The following is a 21,123-nucleotide window of genomic DNA, read 5'->3' on the forward strand; positions in this document are numbered from 1 at the left end:
GTAACAAATAAGAACGAACATTTAGGCAATATTAAAGAACTCGAGACTTTGAATGAACCCAGTTGATAAACCCTCTAGACCAATGGACGGGAAACTATCAATGACCCGAAAGTAATTATTTTGGTCTGTATAAATATGGTTTGTTTTAACTGTAATAATTTAGTTCCGCTAATGATGATGATCACTGATTTATGAGGTCAAAATATCATGTAGCTTTTGTATCTGTTTTCCCTGTCTAATAAAAAGGACCTATGCCTTTGAAACTTATATTTGTTCGGAATAGTTAGACGGTGGGTAATAAAACTATTGTTGAATCCAGCGAGAACTGCTTTCAAAAGAATCATATTACTCTTTATCTTGATGCCCTATTCCTATCTTTAAAAACAATACGAAAACACACTAACAGACAATACGGTCTGCATGCCAAATGTGTTAGGTACAATTATTCTGCATATTATGTAGAAGAATTGTTTTTCTATCTTTACAGTGTCCAAATGCTTTACCCCCCCCCCCCCTCCCCAAGGTGCAAATATATAGCCGAAATTATATGTTTTTCATCTATTCCGTCACTTCTCTTTGTCTTGTCTCCCGCTAAACTGAAAGAAACTAACAAAAACCGGTTCTTGATCCACTAGGCTTTTAGAGGAAATACTAATCCTAATTTAATATACAAGATCAGGCATCTTTAAACAAACAAGGTCAGTGAACATGCTGTGGAGAATATATAATTAAATATACAACTGTTTTAATCAGAGGCGCCATTTGGGCCAAATCTTGGGGTGGGCATGAACTCCATCTGCCCCCCCCCCCCGATTCACTTTGTGTCGCGTAAGAAAAATCCGGGTTTTGGCAGCACATTGATCGAATATTCTAAGTAAAAATGCATTTTCAGCACCCGTGTGTTGCTTGAAAATGTACTGTAACCAAATGTGGAACTCAGCCACACTGACCTCTAAGATTAATTATAACAACGAAAAATACAATCAACGAGTTTAAGTGATTAAACTGAAAGTGGAATATTCAACCAGACTACAGGCTGGCATTCCTCAGCGAGAAACTTTCTTATTTAAGTAAACAATACGTCGGTGAAAGTAACCTTCATTGTTATTCTGAGGGTTGTAACCAAAAATCTCAGTGTCCCTTCAGCAGAAATCTTACAGATCAAATGTACTTATGAAAAGGAAAAACATAACAAGAAAAAAAAATACAACAACATTCAAGGTAACAAGGGGTACTGCCGAGCTTTCATCTTTGCAAAATCAACAAGCTGGCTGTAGTCCAAATTTTTACTAAATCCTTCTCTGCAAATATCAAAAGGAGGCGACTGAGAGGATCATCTCCTGTTGTAGACCGCAGGTAGTTTTTCACTATTTCTAGGCTAGAAAACAGACGCTCATTGCTCGCTGTTGTCTCAGGAAGTGTGGCAGCAATACGAAGTACTTTAATTACTTCTGAGTAAGCCACTGGTAATGCCTGAAGATGATCGACAATGTCTAGGAAGTTTTCCGGCTTTTTCTCCTCATTGAGCAAGAAACGCTTGGCAATACCAGCTTGAGATTCGAGACGAATGTTGTCGATATCCAGCTCGCCGTAAAGAGAAGAGAAAAGCTTGAGCAGCACTGTGTCCATAAACTTGGTTGAGCTTGGATCCAAGGCTTCGAGCGTACTCAGCACTGGCAAGTTATCTGTGAACCTTCTGTCAAATTCGGCTAGTAGACGGTCAAAAGTTTTGAAGTATTCTTGCTTCATTTCATCCGCCAAAGTAGTAGTCCGACTTCCAGATTCGAAGAGATTCTTTCCTATCGTCAAAGTTGTCACAAATTGTTTCCGATGCTCGGTGATCTTTTGAGTTCTTCAAGGTCGTCCTTTCTGACCAACAGAGGAGGGTCTAGTTGGGGGTCCATTCACAGCAGGTACTTCAATTTCGAGTTCTGTTGCAAACTCTTTAGCCTTCTTGAAAAGCGATACAAATGAAGCATCTGAACCCAGGTCGGTGAGTTTGCTTCTTGTGGCCTGAATCAAGGTGCATGATCGAGATATAACCAAGTAAACGGCGACGGCATGGAGTTGCTGAGACAGCGATTTTGTCACTCGCGTAATTGCTTCTATGTAGTGCAATTGGAAGATAACAAGGAACGATTCCATCAAGAAATGATAGGCCAGGAACTGACCTATTTTAGTCTATCAACTTAGAGGAATTACTGCAAATATTCAGAATTTATAATATTAATATGATCATCTAGGAAACGGGTATTTGACAGAACTTGAGAATTAGATTATGTATCTAACCTGCTTTCAAAGTTTACAATGGTCAACAGCAAATAGTGTTATTATTTTGGCCAGCAAAGGACCCTTTTTGGTGGAAGCTTGGGCCCCTTGGAAAATCTAGGGTGGGCATTTACCCACCCCTGCCCTCCTCCCCAAATGGCGCCTCTGGTTTTAATCTATAGTATAAATATATTTATTTCACATAAAAGGGCAGTAGTCTAGGGTCTATTAGCAGCACTGCAGAGATGGCAGAACGGAAGGGATTATTCCTGATACTCTCCTTGAGCACACACCAGATCCTAGAATTCCTTTTGAATTCTGGTGTCCTGCAGATTTTTTTTTTTGTTCTTTCGTTAGTATTTGCTACCGAGAGCCCCCAGGATGGCATTTATGTCAGGGTTTACTATGCCTCACGTGTCTTGTGGATACAAATTTCCCCCACTGGTTTTTCTTTTGTCCCTTTCCAGAATAGCAATTTAAACATATTATTAAATTTTCTTCCTGATTACCCTGTCCACAAAACACCAGCTGTTTATCGTTCTTTTGCAGAATGTGTCATTGAAGTAAATATTAAACCACCATTCAAACATAATACTGATTTAAAAATTAACTAAAAAAAATTATAAATTAATAGTTTATTCACAGAGTATAAATTAAAAAATCAATAATATAACATCACTCAAGAGATTCGAAAAAATACTGGTCTTGGCGTCTATTTGAATAACTTAAGGATATATTTTATTGATGGATGGCTCAAATATGGTAGAAAATGTAACATCTTCTTTTACCTAGCACTATCAATGATGAAGCTTAGGATTATTTCAAAAATTGTCAAAATCGTTCTAAAAGGAGATCTACCAATTAAAGAAGTCTTTTTTTGTCTCTGTCTCTTGTCATTCAAATGGACCAAACAACCAGTGGTGTCAATTTATGAAAATTGATAAGGGGAGGGAATATCTTTTCAAAATATAGGGGGAAGGGGAATGCGGCGTTCTTTCGATATTTTAAAATGAAAATACCACAAAGAAAATCCCAAAAGAAGATTTTTTTTCAAAATCTATGTGGGGGACACAAAGCTATGATGACAAATGGCAAATTTGATGAATCAAATGGCCAGGTGATGGCAAATGGCCATCACCTCCTCCCGCCACTGAAAAAAAAACCTGTTTTCTATTAATTACGAGAGATATATTTTTTCCATTAGTTTGCTTATCTGGCGTTTTGTCATAAAACATAAAAAAATAGCTCCCAAGATTGGTCCCCCTCCTCCTTTAATTCCTGGTTATAGGCCCTCTGAGACAGTGGTGTAGTTCCAGAATTTTTATTGGGGCGGGGGGGGGGAGGTTTGGTCCATATCCGGTGTCTAGGGGCATAGGCTAGCCTTCAGGAAAAAACAATGGCGGTTCTGGCCTCTTCGATTTGCTTATGCTTACAGTAAGTATTAGGTATTATTATACGAAAATTATAGTAAGTACGTAACTTACTGCTAACTACGCCCTCTATTTTATTTTAATAAGGATAAAATTACAAAATTCACAAAAAAATTATAAATACAAGACTATTTACTTGAAATTTGCACCCCCTACAATTGAAATCCGCGTCCGAGGCGAGTGCCCTGTCAACCCCCTCCTCTAAAACCAACTATGGGCAAAGAGGTGTTGGAAAACTTATGAAAACACAAACCTAAATGTGTTTCACAGATGTCTGAATTTTTTTTCCGAATTTCCTCCCGTTAGTCCCAAGGGAAAATCAAGTCTCTTTGTTTAAAGGGGCTATCACAAATGTAAGCCAAAGCTGAGGCTGGACCATTAACTAGATCACGTTTGTTAGTTAATTTGGTCAAAGTTGAGCTGCTTTCACTGCTAAGATTGTCTTCACTTTCCATTATTGTGTTACTAAAAGAAGACGTAGATGGCAATCAAATCCTTTTCCATCACCTTCTTTTTGTTATTCCAGTTTCTGTTACTTTTTTTGAAGTTGGTTTAAAGCCAAAGAAAGAAAGTATGGAGCTCTGCCCTTTCTCGGTTTTATTAGCCTGTTATAACCAAATAAATTCATACAATTATATTTTTAACAACACTATAAAACACATCAAAGTTGGGAGATGGACGAAGCTGGTTTATAGGGAACTGGCTAAGGAGCCGAAATTTTGGCCATCTTACATCACTGAGCCTACGGACACGCTTGTTCTGAATTAATAATTTACAGAATATGTAGCAGCCCAGCTGTCCTGGTACCACATGTGCATGCACTCTTTCATCTGATGGGGGGGGGTGGGGGGGGAGGGGGTGCCAAACGGTTAAAAAGCAAAGATGGCCCTTCCTTCCCTAAATCTTCAATAGGACATTTTTTTCAAGCGATAACGAAAAAAAAATTACTAAAAATTACTAAAATTAATTATAGTAATTAATTACTATAAATAATTAATTTATAAATAATTAATTATAATTATAATAAAATTTAATTACTAAAATTACTAAAAAATTAGCAAAGACACTACTCGGTTAATTTCAGAGACATTACAAAATACACGCGCATCAAAGAAATGCAAATAAGGTAGTAGACTAAAGTAAGTAGTAGTAGTAGTAGTAGTATAGTAGTAGTATATAATACTAGTATATGTAGTAGTATAGTAGTATAGTATACAATATAATACTAATAGTAGTAGTAGTATATAAATAGTAGTAGAAAAGTAGTAGTAGTAGAATAGAGTAGTAGACTTTTACTATGGCTGTCAGCAATGAGTTACAGGACAAGAAAGTGATGTACTATAAACTTTTGAGTCGGTGATGCTGAGTTAATAAGCTCGGATTCTTTGCCAGCTTTACCGTTAATACTGAAGCCAATATCCCTCTTCCATTTCTTTCAACAACCCCCATTACATGAGAGTAAATCTCGTACTTGAGCTACGCCCTATTCTAACAGTCCAGTGCATCGCGTCATTCAGTTGCATGTGATTTGAAAGGGATGTCTTAGCAAATCAAAATTGCACCCTTTAAATTGCCACTGTTAAAACATTATATATGAAAATTATAACCCCCCTAATTGAACAACAAGAAAAATCATATTTTTTCATGGGCAGTAGTGATATGTCCTCTTATTTTTCTTCGTCGCTATCGAGGGACTGGAACATCACAGAGAGCTTTTTAAAGACTCATAAAGGCTAATTCTTATATTTTCTCGAGAAATCAGCATGGTATTGTACACAGAGGCAGTTCTACACTTGTACGTTAGCACATACGTAAGGTTTGGGACGTGATTAGGCATTTCACTCACAAATAAGAGAATGAGGATCTATATTGGAGTTTTGATTTAAATATTGGAAGTAAAAATTAAAACAATTAAATGACTCCTGGGGTTGATCCCCCCCCCTACTAACTTCTACGATCAAACTAAAACTGATTTGACCTATCTAGCTACAGTACGGTTAATTATAAAGAGAATAAAGTCTCATTTTCTTTTTCAATTATTTATTTTTCATGTTAATCAATGATTCCATTTCTGTCGTATTTGTAGATGTTAAGGGTGTATTCATATCTATTTTTGAAAGTTTTAAAACAAGAAAATATAATCTTTCCCCCCCCCCCTTAAATGATGCCACTGCTCTGAGGGAAATATTTTACCATTTTTCCTGCGTTTCCTCTGAAGTTTTGCACCGTTAACTGTAGCTACATTTGAATTGATAGTTAACTTGCAGCTCACAACCACCGAAGAAGCTTAAGATTAACTTGGGAACTAAATGTTAAAACACCTTGGAGCGAAAAAATCCATCCATTTGAGCTAGATCTAAAGTTAGATCTTCAGCTAGATAAAAACATTTATGAAGCTTTTATTTGATTCACTATTTTGCAACCCAAAGAAACATTTTTTTTTTCTATTTTAATCCAAGACGAAACTGAAAGGATTAATCGCCAACATAAACACCAAGCTCTTACTTGTTTCTCATTTACTTATTTATTTCAACTACAACTCGCTGAAGTCCTAAACCAACCGAGTTTAACAAGTTCTACACATTCCTCCTCCACCCTAGTCTATTAAACGCTTTACTCAGTAATCCCACATTCCAAGAAGTTCCTATTCCTTTTAAATCGATTCTAGCAATCTCTTCTCACCTCACTCGATCTGATTTTTGTTTCATCACAGATGGATGCTAAAAAAGCACAATTGTTGGTAATTTATAATACTTCACGTAGATAACTTCGAAGACCACACTGCCTTTCCATGACGAAAGTAAAACAGTTCAAAATAGGGATGATACCTTTTTATTGACAGTGAATAGATATAAAATTATTTAACTGGATATTTCGAACACATATACAGTGTTCATCATCAGCAGTAAAACTCTTTTTTTTATAATATTTTCCAGGAAAAGTTTATCTTTCACTAATAAAGCTCTTTTTCTCCTTTTATCTTTAATCAGATGATTTAAAGTCTTGAATTGTAGACCTCGTTCGAACTTTTTTCCTTTAAAAGTGCCTAAATGTAGATTTAGTAGTTTTACTGCTGATGATGAACACTGTATATGTGTTCGGAATATCCAGTTAAATAATTTTATATCTATTCACTGTCAATAAAAAGGTATCATCCCTATTTTGAACTGTTTTACTTTTATAATACTTCATCCGTAAAACATGGCCTAGCTTTCTTAATCTTTCTTTCATTATAGCCCTAGAAATGGCAAAAAGCACAATTGTTGGTAATCTATAATACTTCATCCGTAAAACGTGGCCTAGCTCTCTTAATCTTTCTTTCATTATAGCCATGATGACCCAGCTCTCTAAATCTTTCTTTCATTATAGCCCTAGAACTGGCAGAAAGCACAATTGTTGGTAATCTATAATACTTCACCCTTGAAACGTAGCCTAGCTCTCATAATCTTTCTTTCATTATAGCCATGATTGCCTAGCTCTCTTAATCTTTCGTTCATTATAGCCCTAGAAATGGCAAAAAGCACAATTGTTGGTGATCTATAACACATCATCTGTAAAAAGTGGCCTAGCTCTCTTAATCTTTCTTTCATTATAGCCATCATGACCCAGCTCTCTTAATCTTTCTTTCATTATAGCCCTAGAAATGGCAAAAAGCACAATTGTTGGTAATCTATAATACTTCATCTATAAAACGTGGTCTAGCTCTCTTAATCTTTCTTTCATTATAGCCCTAGAAATGGCAAAAAGCACAATTGTTGGTAATCTATAATACTTCATCCGTAAAACGTGGCCTAGCTCTCTTAATCTTTCTTTCATTATAGCCATGATTGCCTAGCTCTCTTAATCTTTCGTTCATTATAGCCCTAGAAAAGGCAGAAAGCACAATTGTTGGTAATCTATAATACTTCACCCTTGAAACGTAGCCTAGGTCTCTTAATCTTTCTTTCATTATAGCCATGATTGCCTAGCTCTCTTAATCTTTCTTTCATTATAGCCCTAGAAAAGGCAGAAAGCACAATTGTTGGTAATCTATAATACTTCATCCTTGAAACGTAGCCTAGGTCTCTTAATCTTTCTTTCATTATAGCCATGATGACCCAGCTCTCTTAATCTTTCTTTCATTATAGCCCTAGAAATGGCAGAAAGCACAATTGTTGGTAATCTATAATACTTCATCCGTGAAACGTAGCCTAGGTCTCTTAATCTTTCTTTCATTATAGCCATGATTGCCTAGCTCTCTTAATCTTTCGTTCATTATAGCCCTAGAAATGGCAAAAAGCACAATTGTTGGTAATCTATAATACTTCATCCGTAAAACGTGGCCTAGCTCTCTTAATCTTTCTTTCATTATAGCCATGATGACCCAGCTCTCTTAATCTTTCTTTCATTATAGCCCTAGAAATGGCAGAAAGCACAATTGTTGGTAATCTATAATACTTCATCCGTGGCCTAGCTCTCTTAATCTTTCGTTCATTATAGCCCTAGAAATGGCAAAAAGCACAATTGTTGGTAATCTATAATACTTCATCCGTAAAACGTGGCCTAGCTGTCTTAATCTTTCTTTCATTATAGCCATAATGACCCAGCTCTCTTAATCTTTCTTTCATTATAGCCCTAGAAATGGCAAAAAGCACAATTGTTGGTAATCTATAATACTTCATCCGTAAAACGTGGCCTAGCTCTCTTAATCTTTCTTTCATTATAGCCCTAGAAATGGCAAAAAGCACAATTGTTGGTAATCTATAATACTTCATCCGTAAAACGTAGCCTAGCTCTCTTAATCTTTCTTTCATTATAGCCATGATTGCCTAGCTCTCTTAATCTTTCGTTCATTATAGCCCTAGAAATGGCAAAAAGCACAATTGTTGGTGATCTATAACACATCATCTGTAAAACGTGGCCTAGCTCTCTTAATCTTTCTTTCATTATAGCCCTAGAAATGGCAAAAAGCACAATTGTTGGTAATCTATAACACTTCATCCGTAAAACGTGGTCTAGCTCTCTTAATCTTTCTCTCATTATAGCCATGATGGCTTAGCTTTCTTAATTTTTCTTCCATTACAGTCAATGATGACTCAAAGAGTTTACATGAGAATCCAAGTCAACATTTTCAAGCAGCACGGGTTTGTTGCTCAAAAGTGTGCCCAGGAGGTAAACCAGATCGAACGTTTAGTTTTTGTGGACGCTACATTGTACCAAGAACAGCATGCGACTTCCCTTCGCCCAAAATGCATAATGCCTGTTTAAGTAAAAACAAAGGTCATTTATTCAAAAGCTCCAATATGATTCCAAGCTATTATGGGCAAAGTAAATTCTGGGACTAAATTGGACAAATAGGTTAGGCCAATTTCAGTATTTTGCTAGGATTTTCCAAATCATTTTTTAAGAAAAATCAATTTTCAGGCTGTCTCAGCAAAATTTAGCTTTTATGTGTTTCTAGGACGAAATTGAAGCCTAAAGCAATTCTAAAGCTGATTTTTCTTCTCAGCACATCCATATTCATAGCATAAGACCTTTAAAAACTCATTCAAAGTCATTTCTATTTTTGGTTAAAATTCATACATTTTATTTGGACCTTTAAGTAAAATTTTATAGCATTTCGCGGTATCAGATTTTTAAAGGTTTTTACAACGTTATGTTCCAGATTTATTTCACACGTTTTGGTGTAATAATAATCATTTCTATTAAATTTTGTTCCTGGTATGAAGATTCTATTTCAATTTTAATCCATTTATCACCCCACTCACCCCACTTTAATCCATTTTTCCCCCCAATCATTTTGATTTCTGTTTCATCCCAAATAGATGGCAAAAAAGCACAATTGTTGGTAATCTATAAACTGTGTTTCCTCTTAAGATTAACTCGGGAATTAAATGTTAAAAGCCCTGGGAGCGAGAAAATCCGTCCATTTGAGCTAGATCTAACAACATCTGAGTAACTACTTTATTGACATGGAACATTTTAAGCAGCTGGCTGTGCAGTCGGTTGGTGTGAGTATTTTAAGTTGTTTGGCATGGCGCAGTGGGATTGGTGAGGGGCTTAGAGTTTGATCCCAGTTGTACATTTTTTCAATTTTTCTGGATTTCGATATCAAAATTTGTTTTTTGATATCCGCAATTCTTTCAAATTAGCTTCAAAACGCAAAGCATTTAGCGAACAAGCAGTACAGCGGGTATTTATTGAAAATATTCATGTAAAGTAGTTGCAAACCGAAACATTTTTGCCATCTATGTTATAGGCTGTAAATCATAGATGGCACTATACAGATAATTAAATCAAAACCAGATACTAGCAATACTAAGATTCCACCAACTATAATCAGTAATTCTAACCTTATCGGCTTGTTTAATTTATTACTGAGTGCACACTTGAGGGGGGCGGTGGGGCAGGGAGGGGCAAAGCCAGGACGAGATCTCTGAATATTTTTTCAAGTCAGATAATACAATAAAATCTAAATTTTCTTACTGACAGATTTTCTTTGCTATTAAGGCAGGCATCTTCGGCGAAATAAAAGTGGCAGAAAACTTGAATTACTGCTAATATTTACTTCAGCGTCAGATATTTGATTAGAAATATTTACATTTAATAAGTTTCTTATACAATAGCAACACAATAACATAATATTTCTTACCTGTTGATTATTCCTGTCATTGTGTTTTTACATGCTATCTTTTTTAATGGCAATAAAATTTTGAATAGCTCAAGAGTAGCCAATAGAAAACAAGTGGGCTATTGAAATTATCTACACTGACCACACTTTACATATTAGTGTAAACAATTGCTTCTGAGACAACCCCTTGACCGTCCAAAGGTAAGAACGCATATATGCATGAAAAGTCACTTCCCGAGTTAGATATCCCACTGAATTCAGCTCAAAGAGGCGAAGCGAATGATATATGCAAGAATATCGTAGCCTCCTGCAAAGATTTTTTCTGGCAAAATCACGTATCAGCAGCATTTTGCCCCGTTTGCCAAAGTTGAAATATCGACAGTTAACAGCGTCAGCAAACTCTGACATGTGTTTTAATTGCTATTGAAAAGAATACTGTCTACAACAAATCCTAACACTTTTTCACTTATATCCTGTGTCTAGTGTGGCGCAATGGATGAAAAAAGTGCTGCAAAACTTGAGAGACTTTGAAGACGATTTTCTCAAAATCATGAAAAGTGTAAATACGCGTTTTTAAATTTGGACGGCCGACCCCTTTTAATGATTAATCATAGTCATATACTAGGCCGAAGAAAACAAATGAGACGCCTCAGTGCTATAGTCTGTGGAATTTTTTTTTGGTTCCAGTACTTTTGGCAAATTAAACAACTGTTCAATTTAGCAACAAAAATACTTCTTTTATATGTTTTATATTAAAGATGTTTTTGAGTTTTTCTACTCTCCCGAAATGAATTGATGGACTCTGACTGAGTCTTGCAAGGGCATCCCAATTTGGCAGCTCTAGCAAGTCAAAACCCCACAGGTATTTGTTTACTACGGTAGATCATGAATGGTTTGACATGTAACTTGTAATGTAAAAATGATAGAAATGTAACATACACAGGAACAGTAGTTGGTACATAATGGGGTGAAATTAGGTTTTTAGGCGTAATTAGGCGACTACCCTAAAGAAAAAGAACAAAGGGTTTTTTTCTGGAAAGTGATTGTATTTTAATCACCTCTTTTTCTAGAATTTGCCTACTGAGTATGCTTTCTTGACTTCTTCGTTCCTCGAGCTCCATACGAGCTGCTTCGAGAAGTTTCTCTTGTTTTTCTGCTTTTTCTAATAGATATTTACCACCAATGAGTATCTTTTTCTCCAAAGCAGCCAATTTCTGCTTCAATGATGACTACAAATAATTTATTGCCTATGTCAGATTATATTGTGAGAAATCGAAAATACAGTCACGTTCTTTTTATTAACGTTGCCTTAAAATTCAAGATGCAATGCCTTAAAATTCAAGATGCAATAGCCCGAATTGGGAGCTACATTACTTTTAAATACTTAGTCTACAATAATTAGTTTTGAAATGTTAATAGGAGTGTCATAACCAGAAAGCCTAGGACCTTTAATGTATAAATGAAAAACAAGAGCCAAGAGCTCATATGGCACTTGTGGCGAGGTCGAAAGAGCCAAGAGCTCACATGGCACTTGTGACGAGGTCAGAACCTAAAAATTCATCCCAATCTCTGTGCCATAAAAACTGAAAAAAAAAGCCTTCACAAGAGTTTTTGTTCATATTAACAAAACCTGTTAATTAAAAATATCTTTTTCAAACATTTCTCTTTTTAGTTCTTTTTAAAGATTGTCTTTTTAAGTTTCAGTTACTTAAAAAAATTATAGCAAGATAATAAAGCAAGCATTTATAAAACAAAGCTTTAAAAGTAGGTTACTAAAGTAAATAGTAAATAATAAAACAATTGCCAGAGAAAATTCGTTACTATAAATCAACTTAATGAAACAAAGGGAAACAAATACCAGAAACATGGCTAAAGAACTAGAAGAAAAGAATATAAGAAACTGCTTACACAGCCCCCTCATGTACCGGGTAATTTTAGTTTGTTTTAAGTTTTGAATGCTGTCTTTAGATTTTAATTGAGTAAAACTGATCTTTTTAAATTGATGCACATGTTTTCAATCCATGAAAACGAATGTTACATTGCTGCACATGTTTACAGTCCACGTAAACGAATGTTACATTGCTGCGCATGTTTACAGTCCATGAAAACAAATGGTAATCACTTTCTAGTGGCTCTCTACCTAAGGTTTGTGATCCTGTACGGGACCAAGAAAATTTTTTGGAAAGACTTGAAACTTATCAAATAATTTTATTGTTTGTACAAATACTTGTCTCAGTTTCAGCATGCAAAACTTCCTGGCATTAATAAAAAACATTCTTCCCCAAAGAATATTGTCAATGAAAAGTAAAGAGCCATACTAAAACCTAAGTCTTGGCAAGTAGGTATAGGGGGCGATCCTAATTTGTAACACTTAAATTGTTCGTAAAGCCTGACTTTCAATTTAGGTGCAATTTTAAATATGTCAAATTTAACAGAAGAAGTCTTTACAAATTCCGTTTCGACAAGAATAATTCCCAGGTGACAACCCAGGAACCAATTTATTAAGCACTTAGTGGCTGTTAACATACCCACTGAACACATGTACAGTCCTTAAAAGTGGGAGGGAGAGAGGGTTTCCCTGAGTGGGGATGTAAGCCCAAAAGACTTCCAATTTCTGGGCTATTCTTGGAATGCACCCCCACTCCTTATACCAAAATAAACTACTAAAACCACATCCTACTTCCTATTCAGCAGAAAATTTCAACACTGACAACTTTCTCACTAACAGCTTGTTTATACTACCATTTAGTTAAACAATTGTAAAATAAAGTTGGATGTGATTTTAGCTGTATTTTGAAGCCTTTCCCCCTTTAAAAAAAATCATTTACCACGGTATACCAGTTATCTAGCAGTAAAACACATTTTAAACTTAAATTTAGCACAAAACTTGTTTAAAAAAAGAAGGCTGTCTAAACTTGAAACTACGGAAAATAAACATATATTTACAGCTCCTCAGTAAATTGAAAAAATAGCCTAAAAATATAATTGGGTATGTAAAATACTGATGAGACAGTAATCTGGTAGGTTAGAGGTAGATTACCTTCAATAACCTACTTTGCCCGTAATGACAAAAGAAACTGCACAGCACTGAAAAGACGGTGCTTACCAATAACATCTGTAAATGGGGTTCTGATTACATGAGGCAGGTTTGGGAAAGCACTCATGTCTTTCTCCCATGGCCATAATTTATCCCCTTTAGAGGGGTCACTTGGCATTGTTCCATCAGGATATTTTGACGCCATTTTGGACACTTCTTTTTCCTAAAAAACAATTTTTATTTATCTTTTTTAAGTGGCTTTGAAGGCCTGATTGCACCACAATAGAATGGTTTGATTAGAAACTGGAGACAGTGGTTACCTAGCGACTCACCATTTTCCAAACAATCTAATAAATTATCTGTTTTAACTTTTAACAGGAGTGAATCTGTGTCCCCATAATAAACTAGAACTTGTCCCTCCCCCGGCCATTTGAGCTTAGACACATTGTAATAAAATTCCAACGTGTTTTTTTAATTTATAAAATGGCACTGCCAGCGGCATGGTTTTTATTTAAGTTTACGCTTTTTTTATGTAAAATGACCATACTGGAGTCAGTGATCGTGAACGATGTGAAACTCGGATCTGCAATGATTCGGGCACATTCTATTGGGTCGATCACAACGTCAAAACGACCCCTATTGCGCACAAGTTTGCACTAGAGCTAAAAAAAGAATCTGGTAATTGCCTGACTAGGACAAGTGACAACTCAGAGACACTGACAGTGCTAAGGCAGGTAGACTATAGATATTTAATTAACTGCCTTATCATAATTAGTGATCTCTGGGAGCTCATAATCCATCAATCATCCATTATACCTGATTTTAAATTATGTGCATTTTTCTAGTTAATTTGTAAATTTCACAAAACTTTCTTTCAAAATATGAAACACTTTTCTGAAAAGTTTATTTAACACCCACTGAGGAGTGCCAAGAGCCAAGCCAGATTCCAATACAAAAAGCTTTCATTATCATTGCCTATTTATTTTAATACAGATTATACTGATAATAGCCAGAATTTGCTATTTCTTTTTAACAAGCCTACATTACTAGCTTACTGATGGCTTTGAGGACTTATTCAAAAATTCGAACACCCAGTTTGTCTAATCAAAAGAAGCCGCCTCTTTTTAATTAACAAGAAGAGAACAAGACATTTATTTTTTCAACCCAGAAGCATCTAGCAGAAACAAACTGAGACAGTGCAAGATAAGTGAAAAATGTTTTTAATGAAGTTAAACTTTATACAATGTAAGTATTTTATCTGCCCCTCTCCCCCTAAAAAGCATGGAAACCTCAAGGAGTAACTTCATAGTCTAATTTTCAATAATTTCAATCCAGTGCACTTCTACCTTTTTAAAATACTGGAAAAAGTCAAATTGCGTTCTCGTTAATGGGATGCATAGGGGGGGGGGGGGAGGGGGCTTCCTCCAAAAATCTTGAAATTCTGGCAAAACTTTCTATAATTTCTTGAATATTCCACATTATTCGGCAATTTTTGGTGTTTTTAAGAGTTGTGCCCCAAAATAAATTACTGCCTACATTCCTGCTTTTTAAGTTGTCTAACTTACTTGAAAATATAGTCAGTTCACCTTTCTTATCTTACTCGGAATCAGCTTTGCTTCATTCAAGTTCAAATTCAAAATAAAATTCAAGTTCTTTATTTTGAGACACAAATCACGGGCCTAGAACAAATCTAGGCCAACAAGTTTAAAACTTATTTTAGAAGCTAGTGACCAAAAGTTCCAGTATTAGTTGATTTAAATAATTCAAATATATAACTACAAAATAAATGAGTTAAAGTTATTTTGAAAAATGATACAAAATAAGTTAATATAGGGTAAAGATAGTGATGATTCAACAGTCTTGCAAAAAAAAAAAAATTGTTCTACTCCAGAAGGCTTAATTTAAAGACTTTAGGTTTGAAAAGGGTTTCAGTATGTAGAAAAAATATCTACGAATCTGACTTTTTTGTTTAGAAGTTTGAAGTTTTATCAGTAAAGGGTACGAAACTTCGATCTGCTTAAATAGGAGCGTTTTCATCTACAAATTCGACAGAACAAAACCGTTACCTATTTTTGACGTAAGTCAGAACACAATTCAACATGTGTCAAAATATTTAGGGAATACTTAAGGGTGAATCCTGGTGGATTCGACATGCCTACTTTTTTTTACTTTATTTCTTAGTTTCTCTTCAACTTTTTTAAATATGTAAATGTATAAAATACTGTTCAGATAGTTGAAATAAAAAACTGGAAAAGTTGCCTCAAAGATAAGGACGAAATTGGATAATCATATGGATTGTAATCATGTGATGTATGTCTCTATAATATAATGTGTGATATAAGTCTCTTTATAAACGCATTCTGGAATGGCCCACTTCTATTTTGCCTTTTATCCACTTCTATTTATCTTTTTTTCCATGATAAATTCCTCCATGGATAGATCCGACCCATAACCCTAACTATAGTTATTGGATTTTTCAACTATGGCTGAACAAAATGGCCACCTCAAAATTTTGATCTGGTGACTTTGGGAAAAATGCGCGTGGAAGGGGGCCTAGTTGCCCTCCAATTTTGTGCTTGGTTATAAAGTATAGTGTAACTTTTAATTTCTGTTAGAATGAGCCCTCTTACAACATTCTAGGACCACTGGATTGATATGTTCACCCCTGAAAAAAAAACATGCATCTGTGGTCTGTCTTCTGGCAAAAAATACAAAATTCCATATTTTTGTAGATAGGAGCTTGAATCTGCTACAGTCGGTTTCTCTTATATATTGAATCTGACCGTGTGATTTTTGTCATGATTCCATGACTTTTAAGGGGTGTTTGCCCCTATTTTCTAACATAAGGCAAATTTTCTCATGCTTTTAACTTTTGTTGGGTAAGACTAAACTTGATGAAACTTATATATTTAAAATCAGCATAAAAATACAATTCGTTTGATGTAACTATTGGTATCAAAATTCCTTTTAGAGTTTGGGTTACTATTGAGCCGGGTCACTCCTTACTACAGTTTGCTACCATGAATTCATTTCTTTTGAGAATATCTTGTAATAACCTTGTCGAAATTTTCGACAGACAGCAATAGGCTCTGTTGAAATATAGGTGACTCTGTCGAAACTTCACTGAACATGTAAAACAGATGAGAAATAATTGATGTCAAAATTGAGGGGTCTCCTGACCAAAACAGAGTTGTCAAATTTACGGGTACTCTCTAAACAACGAAAGATTTTGATTATTATTATTTGTAATAATATTTAACGTAAAAAAAAGATTTTTTTACTGTAGTTTTACTGATTTGATGCTAGATTTTTCCATCATCTGAGGAGCTGCTGCTTGGCCTCATGCTATGGTCATGTTTTTAAACATTTGACTTGGTTGATCACAACACCCTCATTTATCACTGAATAAATTTGAAGTACACCCTCTCCTAATAAATTTCATACATGTTTTCTTTCAAAAAGATCCCAATCTATAAAATACAAAATATTCTCTCTTAATCCCTCCCTAATTAACATGGAATTCCTATCCCACCATATCTCACCCAAAGTGCTAATGAAACATGTTAAACTTCTCAGTGTTACAAACTTCTAATAATCTTAAGTAGGACATGCATATTTCAAGAATTCTGGACTTTCCAGACAAAGAATAATCAAAACAAACTTTTTAAAGTGGATTAAGATGGTAGATTAAAATTGAAATCACCAGATGTTGACAACGCCTTAGGTGTGAACAACAAAGAAACCTTTGCTAGACCATTAATATTTAGAGGAAAATTTGAATTATGTTAGAAAATAGAGGCAAACACCCCTTAAAGTCACGGAATCTTAACAAAAATAACACGGTCAGATTCAGTATATCAGAGAAACATACTGTAGAAGATTCAAGCTCCTATCTACAAAAATATGGAATTTTGTACTTTTTGCCAGAAGACAGACCACAGATGCGTGTTTTTTTGTTTTTTTTTCAGGGGTGAACATATCAATCCAGTGGTCCTAGAATGTTGTAAGAGGGCTCGTTCTAACGGAAATTAAAAGTTACACTGTCCTTTATAACCAAGCACAAAATTGGAGGGCAACTAGGCCCCCTTCCAAGCGCATTTTTCCCAAAGTCACCAGATCAAAATTTTGAGATGGCCATTTTGTTCAGCCATAGTTGAAAAATCTAATAACTATGGTTAGGGTTATGTGGTCGGATCTTTTCATGGAGGAATCTATCATGGAAAAAAAAAGAATTTCCATGAAAGGGGCACAGGATTTTCTAGCATTATTTAACAAAGATGAGAAAAAAAAAGTTTTTTTCAACTGGAAGTACAGAGCAGCATTAAAACTTAAAAGGAACATAAATTATTACATATATAAGAGCGTTTGTCTCCTCTTCAATACCTCGCTCTTTATGCTAAAGTATTTTTAGTAATTTCAACTATTTATTCTATGGCATTTGTGATTCCAGGGTCATTCTTAAAGAATTGGGACAAAATTCAAGCTTTAGTGTAAAGAGCAAAGTATTGACGAAGGAGAGAACCCCCCTAATATACACAATAAAAATACACAAAAGTATATAAGCTTGTAATGTAAGTTATGTATATTTATTATTAATAACAACATTGGCTAGAAAATATAAAAAGTTCTTGTTGCATTTTTAAGTAACCAACAATTGGAGGGCAGCTAGGCCTCTTCCCTCGCCCCCTTTGTATCAAAATCGTCTGATCAAAACTACGAGAAAGCTATTTAGCCAAAGAAAATTAATATGCCAATTTTGCTTTAATTATTCATTTGCAGAAATTAAACACAAAAAACCAGGTTTTTTCAACTGAAAGTAATGAGCAACATTAAAAGTTAAAACAAACAGAAATTATTCTGTATAAAAAGGGCCTGCCCCCACCTCAATGCCCTGCTCTTTATGCTAAAGTTTGACTCTTTGTCACAGTTCTGCTTTTTAAAACAATAAATTCCCTAAAAAAAAAATAAATAAAACAATATTCCCTTTTAACAACTTGCAGTTGGATGACAGGTTGTCATACATACAGCAGAAATTTTCAGATTCTCTGAAAATTTTACCTTCATACCCTTAGGTATAGTTGTAATACTAGTCACAGCAGTAGCATCACACCTTAACTTAATACATCTAGCCAATATTATGATATTATCAATTTGCTCTTTTGATAGCCTGTATACTAATATACTTGGTGAAAGGTTCATCATAATGCTATTGAAATTCACCAACATGATACTCGGCATGCATCGCAACTAGTTACAGAAACCAGACGCCTCACGTCATCTGGTTTTTCAATTAGATTTACCGGACCAAAAATATGGAATTATTTGCCAAAATACTTTGAGAAATGCTAATAGCCTACCAGAGTTCAAAAGTAAGATTAAAAGCTTCTTAATGGAAAACATTGGATTAGATCCTAATTTCTTTTACCGATAGTTCTCTATGTTTTGTTTTATTAATTTACGTTTGTTTTCTTTTCTTTTCCCTTCTTCTTCTTTTCTCTTCTTACCTTATAATTCTATTCTTGATGATTGAATGAATACTGTCACCCGTTACGGGCAGTGCTCTCTTAGAGTGTAGTTACTTTATAGTGTGTGATTTTTTTTTTTTTTTTTTTGTTAATAAACGAATAAAACGAATAAACTTACAAGTAGTTGGGAAAGAAGTAGTGTTTGGTACAATAGTTATAGTAGTAGAACTAGTAAATTACAGAAGCAGTAGTAATAGTAGCAGTGTGTACATACTGCCTTTTGGTCAATTGACATTACCCTTTAAGTATTCTCTGAGAGTTTCAATTTAATACACACATCAATTCTTAAGATACATTATTTCGACAATCTAAATGTACATACTCTCTTTTGTTAGTTCGAATTTGCCATCAATATTCTCTCAAATTTTACCTTCATAGACTTAGCATTAGCAGTACTATTATCAGGGAAGTATTGGTAGTTGTAGTAGAGCAGCATGTGCATATTGCCTTTTGGTCAGTTAAACATTACTCTCATGATGCCCCTGAAGTTTCACCTTGACACATTAAGCCATTCCAAAAACATTGTTGATGTGTACTTTTGACAACATTTTCACCTTTATACTATAAGCCTTACAAGTTGTAATTGAAGTAGTAGCTGGATAGTTTAGTAGCAATAGTAGCATAAGGAAAAGTAGCAATGGTATTAGTGTTAGTGGTGACATTCATATATTACGTTTATGTCAATTGATCTTCTCCTTGAAGTATGCTCCTTAAGTTTAAACTTAATGCCCAAATCAACACTTGAGATACACCCTTTTGACAATCTGCATGTAAATAGTGTGTTTTGATTTAGTTCAAGTTCCCCCTCAATATTCTGTCAAATTTTCACCTTCATACGTTTAGCCTTAATTGTACTAGTAGTAGGAACAGTAGTAGCAGCAAGAGTGTATAATTATTAGTAGTGACATTAGTAGCAGCAGTATTAACATCAGCAGTAACAGGTACATTTTGCATTTTTGTAAACTGAACATCCCACTCATGATGCCCTAAAGTTTCCTCTTGATATGAGAAGCCATTCCAAAAATATTTCTGATACACCTGTATCAGCAATCTGTATACACATAGTATGTTTTAATTTAGTTCAACTTTCCCCTCAGATATTTCTTCAATATCCTCAGCCTTAGTAGTACTTGCTACATAAGTAGTAACTTTAGTGATAGCAGTAATAGTAGCCTACTTGTAGTAGCAGCAGAAGCAGCAGTAGTTGTAGTAGTAGTAGCATGCAAATATTGCCTTTTTGGTCAATTGATCATCTTGCTTATCATTTCTTGAAAATTCCAAATTAATATACTCAATCATTCCTGAGTTAGACCCTTTTGAAAATCCATATACACATAACATGTTATGATTTATTTCAACACTCCCCTCAACATTGCCTGAGAAACTCATCTTAATGCCCTTTATATTTTAGGAAAGTGGATGTCATACATGCAGGCCTTTTCTCAATAACACATACAATATGTAAACAATTAACAAATTGCACAACTTGCACCCTTGCCCTGAGGCCTTTGGTGGGGGGGGGGGGTTGACATCCCCAAACACATAATTGCTGAACCTTTCAACACTGCAGAAAAAAGAGATGTCTCAAAACTTTGCTTGGATGGTTGTTATGGGAAATGATTAGTGTGTGGGGGGAGGGGGTCTTGCAAATCACCTTGACTTGCTAAAAGAACACTATAACTTCCCATTTAAAATTAAATGAGACCCATCTGAATGGTTCATCTCCATCACTATTGACTTTTAAAAAGGGCACTAGAAACTTGGATTACTAATCTAATGAGTCCCCTCTAAAGTATGTACAACCACCCTTTCTATTAAAACCTTACATGCCTCAAGGGCATAAATTACATCCCATGTCCCGAGAGCTGTGGGGGTGGGGGTTTCTTCCTCAAAGTCATAATTTCTAGACCCTTCAACTACAATGAAAAAAAAATTGATTTTGTTATCTCCAAATTTTTATTGGATGTATTTGGGGAAATGATGAGCAGGGGGGAAGCTGGTTGCTTTCAAATCACTTCTGACTCTCAAAGAGGGCACTATAACTTCCAATTTCAAATAGAATGGACCACATATGAACCTTAAAGAACCATGCATTCCAAAAAAGCTTTATATACCTCCATGGAATGACTTTTAATTCTAAATCAGGGCATGGGGGGTTGTGTCAACCCTAGAGGCATTGTTACATGTTCTTTGGACTATTTTGAGCAAAATGTCTATCTCATAATTTTAATCAGATTTTCTTGGTGAAGAAGG

General features: G+C 35.0%; 1 protein-coding gene across 1 annotated transcript in view; it reads right to left on the reverse strand.

Moving 5' to 3' along the window:
* The window catches only part of LOC136038113 (uncharacterized), a 33,811-nt gene that overhangs the window by 8,450 nt on the left and 4,238 nt on the right, over positions 1–21,123 (reverse strand). The window contains exon 2 of the mRNA XM_065721134.1: positions 13,415–13,568. Within this exon, the coding sequence (XP_065577206.1) occupies positions 13,415–13,550 (136 nt within the window). The 5' untranslated portion in view covers positions 13,551–13,568. The remainder of the gene's footprint in view (positions 1–13,414; positions 13,569–21,123) is intronic.

The sequence above is a fragment of the Artemia franciscana genome, chromosome 17 (assembly GCF_032884065.1).
Source record: "Artemia franciscana chromosome 17, ASM3288406v1, whole genome shotgun sequence".
Lineage (NCBI taxonomy): Eukaryota > Metazoa > Arthropoda > Branchiopoda > Anostraca > Artemiidae > Artemia > Artemia franciscana.